Source organism: Periplaneta americana, chromosome 12 (assembly GCF_040183065.1).
Source record: "Periplaneta americana isolate PAMFEO1 chromosome 12, P.americana_PAMFEO1_priV1, whole genome shotgun sequence".
NCBI classification, from domain to species: Eukaryota; Metazoa; Arthropoda; class Insecta; order Blattodea; family Blattidae; genus Periplaneta; species Periplaneta americana.
This window is the reverse complement of record NC_091128.1, coordinates 98,798,503-98,814,860: the sequence shown is the minus strand read 5'-3', so window position 1 is coordinate 98,814,860 and position 16,358 is coordinate 98,798,503. Positions and strand designations below refer to the sequence as shown.

Here is a 16,358-nt window from a genome sequence, read left to right as displayed (position 1 = left end):
TAAGAACAAGGCAGAACAGAAATAACTTTTCGTTTTTCAGGATAATTAATTTAGTACCTATCTTCGAAAACTTTACCTATTAAAAACACATTTCCATTCAAGCATTGGATGTTACCCTTTTGGTTCCCATAAAATAATAATCTGTAATATACATATTTTTGAAATTACTTTCTGTCGTTTATTCTATATGGAAGGACACAAAAACTTTTTCTTTCGAATATTGATATTAAATTTCCATAGAGAAAAGATAATGAAAAGAGACAAATCTTTTATATACTCCGTGGTCAACGACTATAACATATACGACGACAGATGGTTGTTTCGGCATGGCAAATATGGATCTGAGTTTAGATGACATAATTCAAAAGAAGTTTTCCAAGACTTCGAATATTCGAGGAAGAGGAAGGTACGTGAAATATCATTTTATTCACGTCAGAATGATCTAGTTCTTAAAGCCACCAAGAGTTTCGTTCATGTGTAAATTCAGTTGTTGCTGTCTTTTTATCCCGCCTAAATAATTGCATTTCGTTAATTTTGGCATCTATAGCATTTCTGACTGAAATTACCAGTTAAAAGTATATACAACTTCGAATAAAAACACATTCAGCATTTGAAGTCATAATTTAAAACATGATTTGGTTTTGCAGGGGACAAGTCAAGAGGTTAGAATCTGGTGGTCGTGGCCCAAGTCACAACACAAATAATAGAAGAGGTGGTCTTCAGAGTCGTCGAAGTGGTAATGTTACAGGGGCGGTCGGTGATGCTCGACTGCGAATTATACAAAAGAACCGTCAGAAACTTACTGACGCTAGAGACAAGCTAGCTGAAATAGCCAAGCAAACTGATGCACGCTTGAAATTAGATAAACTTCGAGAAAACAGGGTAAATACGCTTATTTTTAGTGTGAGCATTCAACATTATGAAACAAGAGAATTAGGAGTGAAATGAAAGGAGGGTTGCTTATGTCAGTCCCTACAGATTGTAAGAATTCAGAAATTTACAAAGATTGTGGTTTACTTATGTCGGTTTTTGCTGTAATGTAAAACCATGGTCACTGTTGGTAACGTGGATAATCACATTTATTTTAACTTCATTAATTTCAAATCACATGAAATTGTATGATTACAATTAGGTAGGGCCTATATGATCCGTTTGCCCTAGTAATTACTCCTGGACCTCTTGGTCTTTGTAAATAATTAACAAAACTAGTAAATCTATTTCTTTTTTCTCTTCTAAAGCTCTAAACGACGCCTGTTATCAACATTAGGTTTTAACTTTATTTAACTGTCAGTTTTACGTGCTTAAACTGTTAATGGCTTAAACTTCAACTAAAATTACAAATTTCATAGATATGTATAATTTTTAGTCCTTTCTGAGCTACGGTATTAAAAAAACTAAAGAAAATTAACTGTATACCTTTTGTTACATTGTGGTGATATTTAAGGTTCCCTGTATTTTTATTGTTGTTAATTTAATACTTATTTAAAGTTTTGTGAATTATTGTGTTTACTGATTCTATATCAGGATACATGTATTAAGCTTACATTTTATGGACTTTGCTGTGTACCAAACTGTTACATTAGATTGCAACATGTGTTTTAAGTTTTTTCCTCTCCTTTTATGTGCATGTCCTAAAATGTTTTAAATAGAACACTTATTTTCTTCTATATTTCTGTTTTCCTTAATCTTTCTCTAAGCACTAGATAATTTTTATATTACCATAAATAAAGTACCAGTACGTGAATTAGTTCTGCTGTTGGCTTTTGTGAAAATTTCTTTCTTACTGGATAGCGTGCCATATCTTCAGTCATAATGAGAATCTTCCATCGCAAATTATTACATTTTTTCAACTTCTATTTCAATTCACTTAAAAAGTGGAAACTGTAGAAAATAGTGGAAAATTTATTAATAGTTAAGTTACATTGTTCATGTTAGCTGTACACACCATTAGGTTGAACAAGTGATATGGAGGTAGCTAGCTCCTATGTGGTTTAAATCTGGTCTTTGGAATAGACAATGTAAACAGAATGCCCAACTTGGAGAACCTCTGTATTCTCCACTGCCCAGTATGTGGGTAAAAGAGAGAAGGAAGAGTTGAATAAAGAGATGATATTTGTTTTGGACAAGAGCTTTTGGCTTTTGAACTAAACTATCTGAACGAACCTGGAGAAAAATATATTTAAAGACATTTTAAAATAAAATATTACAAATATTATTAAATGCTTCAAACCATTTACATTATTTTTAATTCCTAATAATGTCCGTACTCTATCTTTATCCATTTATTATTTACATACAAGTAAATAACAAAACTAATTATTATTATTTTTTTTTAATCCAACAATGGATACTTGACTTTGCGTCATTCATTCAAGCATCCCCTTCTATGTGCAACATGCTGAAGCTGTAGTCCTTTTTGCCACTGTAGGCATTGTCCTTGATGCACCATGGAAGGCAAACTGCATGGTACTACATGATGATGATTAATGGCGCATTGGTGGAATGCTGGTAGGGGAAACAGGAATACCTCGCGAAAACTTACAATCAAGCACTGACTTTATCCACCACAATTGCACTTGGACCCACTGGAATTGGAAGCTGGGTTCCAGCGATGCTCTAGCTGTTTGGCTAACAGTGCGTTACAAATTTAGTTGTTACGGTATATGCTTTTAAAAAATAATTTCATAAAACTGAATAGTTTGATACGAAATTTTAGAGTTACAGAGGTCTATAAAAATAAACTTCAATATTATAATTGTCATCTTAAAAATATAACGAAGTACAGTATTGAAGATACTCAAATTTAAACAAGTTCTTGGAAGTGTTGAACTAGGTACTGTGCACTAGATTTTAGCAATATTTCCAAAGATTAGACGTAGATCATGTATACAGAGATATTTTCAAGTATATTTTTTGCATAATAATTGACCCTACTCCATTATCTCATGGCCTAATTGCCTCATAAGTGGTGCCTTCTTGGTATCAGTTGCTACTACTAATTCCACAATTTGGGACATGTGACCGACATCTACAGCTGACCACTGGGATCTAGAATATGAAGCAGAGGTTTTATCTTATACGAAATTTAACCATTATATGGCAGGAGCGTTCCATGTGGCACAACATGTTGTAGGGCACTATTATGTCCTATGCTATAGTTGGTTACGTTCTCCCACTTGTTGGTTTTCTGTGCGTGTCAAAATTATATTTATAATTATTTTGTATAACCTAGTATAATTTAATATAATAATTCAGTATTTTCTTACCTCATAATTCAATTTACAATAAAGAATGGCATAAACTTGTATAATACTGAGCAATTCCTCTTAAGATATGGATGAGTAATCTGCAATATACAAAATATAGATACAAGTAAATTGAATGTTCATGAACCAAAACGAAAACTTTGAGAACGAGATGCATGAATAAAAAAATGAAATAAAAACTTTGTCTAAGGTGAATATTGCGTCTTTAATCATTAGTATTATAAGTACTGTACGTGAAAAACAGGATATGCAGTCACCAATGTGTTTTTTAAAGGGAAGGCACTATCAGGCTTGAATTCCTCGTATTTTTTTTTCTCTAGTTGCAGAAATCTATGGAAATCTATGTGGACTCTATGGAGGATGGATAGAGGACCTAAAGACAAGGAAAAAAAATTTCATGTTTATATATAGTCTATTTCACATTATTCTTTAACTGCTGATACTTCTTATTTTATGACGTGGTTTAGTTCTTACATTAGTGGGTCATGTTTGTTAAATTAGTAGGTTTTGTATATGTATATATATATATATATATATATATATATATATATAAAGAGATTACCCATTATTGCTTCCAGAAAACGAGGAATAGTGAAAGCTTCGAGATGCATGATGGAACACCACACATTTTTCTAAGTCATCATTTCCCTATATATAGGTTGCGGGGGATCAACATCCTGACCTGCTTGTTCCTCTGACCTCAGTCCATTGGATTTTTACTTACGGGGACATTTAAAAGCAATTGTGTATTCAAGATCTATTAGAAACCTTGAAATTCTTCACCAGCATGTTGAAGAAAGATGTAAGCAGACTCCTGGTATATGAGAGAGAGTAAGACAACAATCCCATTCTCATTTCTCTGTCGAGAATCGAATCTAGGTCTACTGAGTTAAATTGCATTTAATTCACAGTGTAAAACTTTCTTCAATTCAAATAGAGATGTTTCCTGAATATCATCTGATTGTTATTTCTTACATACTTTCAGTCTTTGTTAAGAATACTATTCTAAAGAGAGAGAGAGAAAAAAACACGAAAGAATAATCCTTGGAAAAGGTATTCATTTAGATTATGGGCTCCCAGTACCAAGTAATGTCCTTACAGACTTACATATATGTTCAATAGAATTGTCAAAGAATACGCAGCAGTTATATGCATAAAATAAAACATAAAAATTTAGGTAAATTAATGAACATTTTGATTGGGATTTTAGATTTAGATAGCAATACTAGAAAGACATTCAACTTATGTATTCTGACAACCAAACAAGAGATGTAAAATGCTCAGGTCAGAATCCATTTATTATCAGTTTCCAGGTTGATGAACTGTGATAATTATATAGATAAAATAACTTTTGGATATTCTTAAGAGTGACAATAAAACGAATACAAATCTTGCTGTAGTTCAGACGACTTATTTTCATAAAAGATATCAGCATTCCATTCCTGACACCTTAGATTTGTATCAGATGAATCAGCTATATAGATTGTATTTTCTTTCAAGTGTTTTAAGTTCTTCCTGCTGCTGTTGTTCCACCACATGTGTCGTAGAATTACAGATCTCACTGAGCCCAGTTACTTGATAATCTTATATTATCCAGTTCTGAATACACTGTGGTCTCTTGACTTATTGTGCACGCCATATTTGCTTCCTCTTGTCTGCCAAAGGACTCTGTGGTCTTACAAGATGTCCTGCAAGCATCTCTAGTCTCACTCGAAACACTTGCCTACAGAGGCATCTGACCACGAAGTAGGGAACTTGTTGAAACAAGAGCTTGCTAGTAATTTTGCTTGGAGCTCTGTCAGTGAGAGGAAGAAAATTATTTTATTTACCGAAAGTCTGTGACATGGGATCCCTAGTGTTTTATTCTCCTCCTAAAAAAAAACCATGATAAGGATTTTTATTGTCTTTAAAAATTCATTGCCCTCCCTTGGGTTTGAACTCACGAACTTTTGATCTAGATGGTGACTATAAGACCACTGAAACTATACATTAAATGAAGTTGTAACTGACGAGAGGAGACTGCAAATGGGAAATATGATATTTTCATTAAATTCATACCAAGCTATATGTATAGCATTTGAAGAGTAGAATTTAACACACATTCTGTGGGTTATAGGCATAGATAGACAGCTGTTTTCCCATGTCCCTCTAAAATGATATTAGTAGTACTATCCTTTCTATTTGTGGTATTGTTTGATTTTTGTTTTGTTTGTTTATTTTTAATTTAATATATAATGAATTTGTAGGAATAGAAGTAATAATATTATTTTCTTTTTCCAGAATGTTGGAGGTTCGAATTTAGCCCGAGTTGGTGCCAGCATCACAAGGCGTACCAGTCGAAATGGTCAAATCACTTTAAGTACTAACAAAAGACGTGTCCCTCGCAATGGAAATAAAGTACAGGAACGAACAATTACTACCAGTGGCCGTGGATTTGGCATGGCCATTTCAAAAATGGATGTTGATGTTGACATGGAGGAAGGTAGATGTGACGTTATAAAATACATAGCTGTATGAACAGAGTATTTTATTTGAAGTTCATTAAAATTGAAAAGCATTAAATTTCTCTATTGTCAAATTGCATAATTGTAAAATATTTATTATTAGTGTTGTTATTCTTATCATCATCATCATCATCATCATCATTATCATTATTATTATCATTATTATTATTATTATTATTATTATTATTATTATTATTATTATTATTATTATTTTGTGGAGGAGTAAAATTTCTTTGGATGAAGGATTACTGTATTGTAGAAAAATCCTAAAAAACTATTATTATTATCATCATCGTTATTATTATTATTATTATTATTATTATTATTATTATCATTATTATCAACATTGAGTTATTTACTATTCATCCACATATGATCAGTTATAGAAAGGTTTCAAATGTAAATACATCTTTTTGTTTCCAATTTTTATACAGTTGAAATTTTATTCCTTCATTTCTGTCTCAATCAGTCAATCAATCAATCAATCAATAAATCAATCAAAATTACCATCATTCCTATGTGGAACATAAGGCTCTCAGAGAACTCTATCTGATTATTTTTGTTGAGTTCCTCGATATCTTCCCATGTTTTGCCTCTGCTTTTTATTTCTGCTACTATTGTACATTTCCATATTACCTTCGCTCTACTTATTCCTCGACTTCTTGTGAGTTCCAGTCAAGTGCTTTCCTGGCTGTATCGTTTGGAGGTTGGTGAAGTGTATGTCCCAGCCATCCCAACTTCCTCTGCCGAATTTCCAGTTCTGTTGGTCTTTGTTTAGTTTTTATTCGTAGATTTTCATTTGTAATCTGGTTTAGCCAGTATGCAAACATTTGTTAATAAAGACTTGTAACTGGCCAGTTGCCATCCTGTAATACTCTCCCTTCCATCATCCCAAGAACATGGTACAGCCATGTTTTCTTGGTTTTCCACTTCTTTTTCTTCCTAGGATCGGTCATACTTATACAGAATTCAGTAATATCACTTGCAACTTGATAAATAACTAAATTGTTGTGAAATGCAGAAAATGTTTAATGAGAAAGTGTGTGTCATCTTCATGATGCTGATTTTTTCATTTTCCAGATCTCTTGGCCACTGGATCCACAGTGCTCAGGCGTACAGTGAGCAATGACAGGACGTCACTTCCACCACCTCCATTATTTGCCCCTCCCATGCAGCGACGGAGTCTGTACACATGGGTAAACCCAGTTCCCCAAGATTCACCATCTTCATTAGAAGATTACAGTTCCATTACACGCAGCACAATACGGTCTCCCATCTTGCGTGATCCTGTGTTGACGTCACCTGTAACACGAAGAGGGCCTGCTCAGCCTACAAGTCTTAAAATTATTGCAAGAAATACACCCCAGCCGGTAATATGTTAAAAATTTATCAGCTATTTAATCTAAGGGATGTTAATTTTCTTCGTAACTTCTTTTGGGTTTTTCACTTTCAGAAGCATGGACCAACTCTTCTGTCTGAGAGAGAAGAATGGAATTTTGAAGCTCAGAACATCAAACACGGAAATGTTGCACCCATGGCACGGTATTTGTATACACAATTCAGTAACCATTCCAAATATTGGATTTTATTCTTAGAACTTTTATGAATTCATTCATCTGGAAAGTATGTAGATAGAGATTAAGAATCTTTTGTGTAGAAGCCGTTAATGGCAAAAAAGTAGCATAATATAATTTTAAGATGTAATAATTTTCCACTCCTTACACGAGAGGTATTTGCTGTGTGTTTCCATTTCAAGCATGCAAGAGCCATTTAGGATATTTCCCATGCATTTATACTGCTGGTATTTAGAATTTTGGTTTGGCTAAAGCCGGTTATTCGCAGGTTAGTATGCATGAAGGCATATCCATACGTTCCAATTTATTTTAGCTGTTACTTTCTCATTAGAGATGCTGCAAAAGTAAAACATTCTACTTATATAAAAATTACTGAACAGTATAAAAATGAACTGAGAATAAAAAACAACAGTCGAAGTACTAGGATCTGAGGTTCTGACGAGATATCTCTCATTTGAATCAAATTAACTTCTCTTTGATCTATCATTCATAAATATTAGTTATACTATGATTGACATAGTTTAAAGACAATCTTAGGCTTGGCTGGCTCTGACCAGTATGAAATTCACACAGTATTTAAATTTGACATGTCTGCATTCATATGTTGCATTTTCTAGCATTGAACCTGAGGACTCTGACGAAGATGATTTGTCTCCTTGGAGACGAGGCAGTGGTCCTGGTAGCACAGGAGTCTTGGCTGGCAGGATGAGCTCTGAACTCAAAGCACGATTGGACACTCCAGTTGTTGCACCTCGTACAATGGGCATCCTCTCAGCTGGTTCGAAAACATCTGCAAGTACAACACCATCAACGCCTGCTGGACACAGAATTGTTGTGTCAAATCTGCAGACATCAGTTACACATGAGGATATAAGGGTAATGTTTATCGACTTACCTGTAAAAGAAACACATTCTGCAGGATGTAATTGGTTGAGTGAATTTTACTATCCATCAAGAACACGCACACAGAAAATAATAATAATTTAATTTTGCAAATTCTAATCCATGCATCCATGATATTGTAAGATGATTTTTAGCAGTCTGTGATCGTCATCATCAAGAATTGTTTCCTTCTGTATCCATGATGATGATATATTCTTCTTCTAATTCTTTTTTGTCTTAACGGATTAGGTCCTGAAGTCTTCAGATTTTGAAGGAGTCAGTCCATTGCTTCTTTAGAAGTTCAATATTTCTTTTTTGTTACGTTCTATAATTGAGCAGTTTGTGTGCTATTTTATGAGGGACCATTCTTGATTCATGGTCCTTCCATCTGTTTCTGTTGTGGAGTTTATGCTTGTTGCTAATAATTCATTTCTGTCTTTCCTTTATTTATGGTTCAGTAGTGTACATCCCACTATTGACTTGAGTAAACTCGTTTTTGATGCTTTATTTCTTGAAATATCCATTGCGGTGTCCAAGTTTGGGGTTGGTAAGTTAAGTTAGGGTTGACCATTGTCTTTGAAAGAATTTATGTTGACGACAATAACGATAATGATATCATTCATGGGTTAGGTAGGCTATATTTAATATAATCAAATATGTACCAAACCTATACGCACATAGAATTATACCAATTCAGAAACAACTAAGGAAAAAAAAACTCCAAAAGGGAATTTCAATGGATACTTAATCATTGTGGCATATCTGGAAACGAGAAAGTCGATAATATTGTAAAACAGGCAACATATTTGCAACCAAGACCTCTTCAAGTGATATCTCTATCCAGTGCTTTTGCTTCAGTAAGGTCTCATTTTATAAACCTATGGATCAACATTGGCTCTCTTCTGCAAAGGATACATTTTACAGTCCATTCAAAAGAAACCAAATGACCTGAAATGTACAAAAACTTGCCTAGACATGTTCAAACTTTTTTAACAAGAGCGAGAACAGGTCACAATTGTACCTATACCGATTTTACTTTTGTGATACTCCTACTTGTCTGTGGTGTAATAATCCTGATGAAGATCTGGAACACGTTCTTCTATACTGTCCATCCATAAACCACAAAAGAAGTCAATTAAAATCATCAGTACCAGTTGCAGAAGACAGATCTGCAGTATATATTTACTACACTCCAACTCTGGCTACTAGCAACAGGCATCTATAATGAACACCGATCAAAATACTCCTCATTTCTCATGAAAAACAAGAACTGAAAAGACTATAATGGACTTTATGTTGTCAGCAAACAGCTGGATACATTAAGAAGATAGATTGATTGATTCATTCATACTCACATGTTGGATCCAATTATATCCTCATTTCTCTACTTTGCCATTGTCAATTTTACTTTCACATTCTTCTACAAATATCCACATTTTTCTTCTAGTTCAAAAAATGTGTACCTGTTTCTTTTAACCTGAAAAATTTAATTTCAGATGCTTTTAGTCTGTTACTGTTTTTTAGTCTCAGTTTAAACTTAAATTCCATACAGCAGACTGTTATTAATATATTATTAAGTATAGTGAACTCCAAATTATTCCTGTTCGGATTATTTGGTTGCTAAATTCATTTTTTTAACTTTCGATGTGAACAGTAACTCTTTGGATGCAATAAAACACAATACCATTTTCACTTGCTGTGATTTGAACTTCCATCATAAGTGTGGAAAGCAATATTTTAGACATCTGGCTAATTATAGACCTGACATTTTTACTCATGTAATATCTACAGGGACATCATTTTATTTTTACTTCAATATTTATTGTACCTGAGTTTTTTAATGTACTTCACTCCCACCTCTTCTACTAATGAAGTTCAACCATCCTCCACACAGAACCAAGACTGCATATGCAGTGAAAGTCGCCTTATAGTCATAGTAAACAGTATTGAGTTAGTGAATATAGTACGTTCCAGAAATGTGGTCGCATTTTCCAGTGAAGAAAGAGCTGTCAATATTGAATCATATTTTCGCACAGATACTGTGCGTCTGTTTGCTTACTTCGCATCCCGGTTTCCTCCACCTACTTCTTCTCGCCCCTCTGTAAAGGCTAGTGGGTGGACTGTTTTAGCTCTTTTCTGAAAACATTTTCTGTTAGGAATTGGACGTCTATGTAATATTATACAACTGTTTAAAATAACTTAAATAAAAGGGCCTCGTAAAGTAATTAACTGTCACGTAATTTCCCTCTTTTCTATTATCCTGTGACATAACCATTTGGATGGACAGTAGATAGCATGTCTGAGTAATTTTATCTTTTTGGATCGGGCAGAAGTGAAGATTGAATTTACAGTATGTAAGGTACTCTTTTATAGAGTAGGTACAGAATTATTTTAACATGAGTTACTGGTCCGAAGGATGAAATTGGAAATTAGAATTAGGTAAAATAGTCTACAGTGCGATAATATGCACAAAAGAACTGAAGCCTCTATCGAAATTAATGGCCACCATTTAAAAAAAATATGTTTAAATATCCATATTATGATTATTTTTCAATTTAAATTCACTCTATATTGCATGCTAATGTGCTGTATACTGTATAATATACACTGCATAATGAATACGTCTGCATGGATAGCTCAGTTCGTGAGTAAAAACACTCATTGTTAATACTGTACTGTATTTTGATTAAACAAAAACCTAATGAAAATTATCAAACTCAAAATTGCGATATTTCTTAATTTATGTAAATGGATGAACTACTTTTCTTCCCTCCTATGGTACCTAGTAAAGTGATTTGCTTGTATTTTATGCCAGTATCATCGAACTCCAGTAGTGGAAGAGGGGTAGCAAATGGTGCTTCCGGTTCTCAACCGTTGATCCAAAGGTATAGGCAAGTTATTATTAGAAATGTTAGTAAAAATAAAATGATGTCGTGGTATATTTAAAGTTCTTGGACAGAATCTTAGTTATAGCCATGCTAAATGCTGGATCAGTAATTAAAATACTGAGTACTTAATGTATGGACTTACCATGCTAGAGATTTGAATTCAAATCCTCATAAATCCGAATGTAATTAATGGTGAATAAAGATTATGTGTAGGCGAATTTTGTAGGGACACTTTCGTTTTTCTTTTTGACACTGCAACAATTCTCATTATTCTTCTATGATCACTGTGCTCTGTATCAAGTAGCTCAGTAACGTATCTGGCATATAGTACAGGTGTTCCAAAGGTTACAGAGTTGTTTGATGTGCTTGCATTATATGTATTGTAGTTGGTCGATGTGGGCCTGTGGAGTGTTCATCACACAGCCTCGACACATTACCACTGAATTTTTACCTGAGGCATCACATATGTAAAAGCTTACATTCATGAATAGAAGATCATGTCACGTCCTCATTTTAAGGCCAGAATCACACAGGCATGTCAGTAGTAACCCTGACATCTTGGAATGTGTGTGGAATGATTGGGTTATCCATCTGAACCTGTCCATGTAACAGAACCAAAAAAGCACATCTAACAAATTGTGTGAACTACTCAGCCTGTGGTGCGTGACTTGTGGGACATCTTTAGAATATAATGAGTTGAATGGAGATTTAAAGAAAAAAAAATAGAATGATTGTCGAATGTTTACTAATTAAATAATTAAATTGGTTGTAAGAGTTAATGAAATTGTATATTTTATATGTTATTACATCCATTGCTTTGGGTAGTTGTCAGCATGTCTGATTGCGAAACTAGTGGGCCTGGAATCGAATCCTGGTTGGGACAAGTTGTCTGGTTGACATTTTTCCGGGGTTTTCTCTCAACCCATTGAGAGCAAATGCTGGGTAATTTTCGGTTCTGGACTCTGGGCTCACTTTGCCGTCATTATCACCAACTCATCATCTTGTCTACTGCCATACTCATGTCATCCTATCATATGGGGCAAACAGACTCGGACCTAATGGTTGTCCCAGTTTTAGAACGGAATTCATCATTATTCCCCAAAAAGTAGGCAGAAGTGCAAATGGCTACATGCCAATGTATGTGGCATTAATAAAAAACAGCCTTATTACTAGATTTAAAAAAAAAACACATTTACATTTTAACATGCACTTATATAATTAAAAAAATTTTGTTTGTCTTGTATTTGAATGTACATTTCGTATATTGATTCAGGAGTTATTTGAGGACATTGGTCCACTCGTGACATCACGTCTAGTTCGACCAGGCACAGCAGAAGTGGTGTACGAGAATCATAAAGATGCTGTAAAAGCTGTGGATGTGTACCACAACCGACAACTTGATGGACAGCCTATGAAATGTATGCTAGTGAATTCGAGGCCTCCATCAATACCCGGTGCTGTAAGGAATTCATCCAGGTAAATAGCCATGTTCAGTAATAGAATCAATTATTTTCAGTTTGAGTTTGTTGGATCCGAACATCCACAAAGAATGTTTTACCGGTAATAGCTAATAATATAGTTCAGATCTGATTTTTTCAAAAAGGGGGGAGGGAATACACTGAGATATGGATAACCCACTTTAAAGTTGGCACCTCTGCTAGACAAGGACGGACGTTTTAGTAATAATGATGAGAGATGAATAGTAATGATGATAGAAGGGAGTCTTCTGTACAGTAGGAAATGAAAATCAGTGTAGTTTTAAAACAACAGACCATTACAATATGCATAGTATAATCTTCAAGTAACTACAGATGAGGAGGCGAGACCTGGCATCTGAGCTGTGCGATAGGGAAAAAAATGTGCGATCAGAAAGAGAGTTTGTTTCATGGTGGTTAATATTATATGAATCTACCAACATGGAAGTTCATCTCAGACTAAAACCTATCTTCCCCTTTTATACTCATTGGTGATAATAGCCATTGCACGTGATAAGCTCACAGGACAGGTTTGCCTCTGCTTCTATACATAAGGACCAGTAAACAGTGTAACTTTTCAATAAAGACACAAAGCAAGTAGACACTAAATGAGACACATTCAATAATAAAATATTTACAAAAATAAATATTAAAATCAGATTTGTAGAAAAGTATGTACTAATCAGAGAGCAACAATATGTAAAGTAATCAAGTCAGAATTTAGTAATATGATACTGAAATGAAGCAGACCAAATGAGGTTAGGTTACTTACACTTGGCAAGGCCGAAGGGAGCAGAATATCTCGACAGTCAAGCTCTAAAACAAGACAAGAACTGAAAGGCTTTCCACTGAGTTTCAAACCACACAAGAGAGACATGATTGCTTGGACACAAAGGAGAAGGCATTTATGGAAGGAATAGACCAAATAATAGCAATGTCATATTTCAGTCATATTAGGTAGGCCCTCCACAAAACTGGCTTCATTTATACACTGATGGATCCTTGATTTCCATGGAACAAGGTGACAGTGCAGGTGTTACGTGCTGTCTCTTCTCACTTTATACATCTCTTGGATATGGAACAACAAGTTTTGGTGGAGAAATCATTGCAGTAAGTGAAAGTCTCAGGAATCTTCTTTGCCACATCAATAACTTTAAGAATGCAGTTATTTTGTTAGACTCCAAAGCAGCTATTCTATCAATAGTCTCGAGACACACACACCTTCATCTCAAACAGCTGAAATAACTAAAATGCTCTCTCAATTAATAACAGTCAATAAAAGAATTGTATTCCAATGGATACCATCCCATTGTGGAATCCTGGCAAACAAGAATCCAGATGCTTTAGCAAAGAAGGGCAGCACTGCTACTTACAGACCTGTTACTAAATCTATGTATTACTCTGTGAAAAGATTTATTAAATCTACATACATAGACTTTAACAAGCAAAATTTGATAACACAATCTCAAGGGAAAAAATGGAACTCTCTGCGTCATAATCCACAGTTAATTCCTGATTTACCATGCAAATCGTCTGTAGCTGCATTTAGATTGGCAACAGGCCATGACTGTTTGGCCAAACACCTGCATAGAATTGGAATATATCAGTCCTCTAATTGCCCATTGTGCAACTCAAACCAAGAAATGGATTCGGAACACCTCAAAATCTGTGCTTCAGTGGCTGACCATGACAATATCTTTGAAAAATATTGGAGTGCAAGAGGTCAAATGACTTTATTGTCAAATGTCTGGCATTAGAAAACAACATATTTCAGTCAATTGAAGCATTTAGTGTTAGTTCAAATGACACACAACAAAACAAAAGGAAATCGTGTAGTTGTTACAGAACTCTTTTCAATCAACTTGATAAATTTATTAATTATTATTAAGTCTTGCTTATGTATGTATATGTGTAAATTTTATTAATTGAAATGTTGTTTGTACAGCTCCCGGAGTAGTGGTAGCTCTTTCAAGCTTCCAACTGGTGGAAAGTCGTCCGTCATCCCTGACATAGGGACAATTCACAAGGCACTGTTCAACAAATCTTGAAATGGAGTTGCACAGGACTTGTATGTACAGAGCTTAATAAAAGTGCAGGCGGTTAGCTATAGACTGTATCATGAGGACCGAAATGCATTCTGTTACTCTGCAGCAATATGTTGGGAATGTAATGTAATCTGTTACCCTTTGTATTACCAGTTGTCATAGATTCATATCCCAAAGAAATTGGTACAGAGTAAATTGTTACAAAATAAGCAGATAGTTCTGTGGGCAACTAAGTTGGGTTCTGATTGAATGAAATTTTTAACATATTTGTTGTAAGAGGCATTCGACATTTAATTTTTAGAAAAAGGAAAGAGAAAGCTCTGATCTTGGGTTTATACCTGACCCCAGTTCGGTATTGTTATTGTAAATTGCTTAAAATATTTCACAATATATTTACATTACTGTAAAATCTCATTAATTTAATACAGAATGCCACAAATTTTTCGAATCTTTAATGATATACAGTAATTATGAATATCAGTTGCAAAATATTCTTTGGAGCCTTTGATCCTTGAAAGCACAGACTAAGGGCCGAATTCATAGTCAACACTTACTGTGAGGAAACCCTTAAGCAGTTGCTTATAATCATTTCCAATTCATAAATCCCACTGAAGTGAACACTTATTCAAATAAGGTAGCTTGTCAGCTTACTCAAGTATTTCCTCATATGCATTGCAATCAGCTAATTCAGTATACAGTGGATTATGATTATGATTATGATTCTGATTCTGACGAATTTGAGTAATGAAAATGAAAATGTGTTTCGGTGAAACAAAAGATATATCAGAGATATGAAAAACCCTTTAGATATTATGTACAATGACCAACAATTTAAGAGGGGATGCTATTTTGACAAGAACACTGTTGTGGATATTCTGGTGTGTCACATTCAAATTCACAATACAACCATGAGGCTTACCAATTTCACCACTGCAAAGTATTCACGTCCCAACAAAGTGTTATTTGCATTTTCGTTTGTATTCTACCCAAGGAATAAGCTGTTAAAAATTTGCGTAATTATACCACTTCCACTTTGTTTACCATACAAATAACTGAAAAATAAATTAAAATGATTTACTTACAGGAATAATTCCGGAGCTTGCATTAAACTCAACTGCAATTTTGTTTCATGTCAATTTATTCTTTTGGAGAGACCAATTATCAGATTTTTAACTTCCGAAGATATCTCTATATTTCATAACTAGTTCTCTTAGCTCACTTTATTCTTCTGTAAAATGCTTTCTCGAAATTTTGTATAATTTTTAGCTCTGTAATATTCACTTCTGTATTTGTGTATGATAATAATGCCGATTTAACAATTTGAAGGTGCTGGAAAACAATTGAATGTACGAAAGCGCTCATGTCTAGCCATGTTGACATATTTCTTTCAATGTCAAGGGAATGCTTAGTGCATATCGTCGTCGTTCCTGCAATAACTTCTATGTGACATATTTATCGATTTTCAGATTTTTGCTCTATTAAATAACTTAAATAGTGATACAGCAAATAATAAAATCTCCTATATATAATTATATTTCTTTCGAAAATGTAAGAATTCACAATCTCCTATATACCACTGGTATAGAATGAATGAATAATTGTGTTTTTTCTTCCTATTGAAAATTTTTATATTTTGCACTTAGAAGTTACTCAGGGAACAATGACGATATGAAAGAGTAGCATCTCTGCAATATGATCCAAAGTAAGTGCTAAGGAAATGCTTA

General features: G+C 34.1%; 1 protein-coding gene across 1 annotated transcript; it reads left to right on the top strand.

The window, feature by feature from the left end:
- Nucleotides 1-265: 265 nt before the first annotated feature.
- On the top strand, nucleotides 266-15,131 carry LOC138710707 (uncharacterized). The gene is made up of 8 exons (XM_069841774.1): nucleotides 266-406; nucleotides 648-882; nucleotides 5,547-5,748; nucleotides 6,851-7,140; nucleotides 7,224-7,312; nucleotides 7,962-8,220; nucleotides 12,388-12,590; nucleotides 14,535-15,131. The coding sequence occupies exons 1-8, from the start codon at nucleotides 327-329 to the stop codon at nucleotides 14,635-14,637; spliced, it is 1,461 nt and encodes a 486-aa protein (XP_069697875.1). The 5' UTR covers nucleotides 266-326; the 3' UTR covers nucleotides 14,638-15,131.
- The last annotated feature ends 1,227 nt before the right edge of the window (nucleotides 15,132-16,358 follow it).

What these genes read in the sequence shown, in the direction of transcription:
- LOC138710707 (XM_069841774.1), top strand. Translation starts at nt 327, where the DNA reads ATGGCAAATATGGATCTGAGTTTAGATGACATAATTCAAAAGAAGTTT. An exon ending in AATATTCGAGGAAGAGGAAG is followed by an intron (nt 407 to 647) that starts GTACGTGAAATA and finishes TTGGTTTTGCAG; the next exon opens with GGGACAAGTCAAGAGGTTAG. An exon ending in CAAGAAATACACCCCAGCCG is followed by an intron (nt 7,141 to 7,223) that starts GTAATATGTTAA and finishes TTTCACTTTCAG; the next exon opens with AAGCATGGACCAACTCTTCT.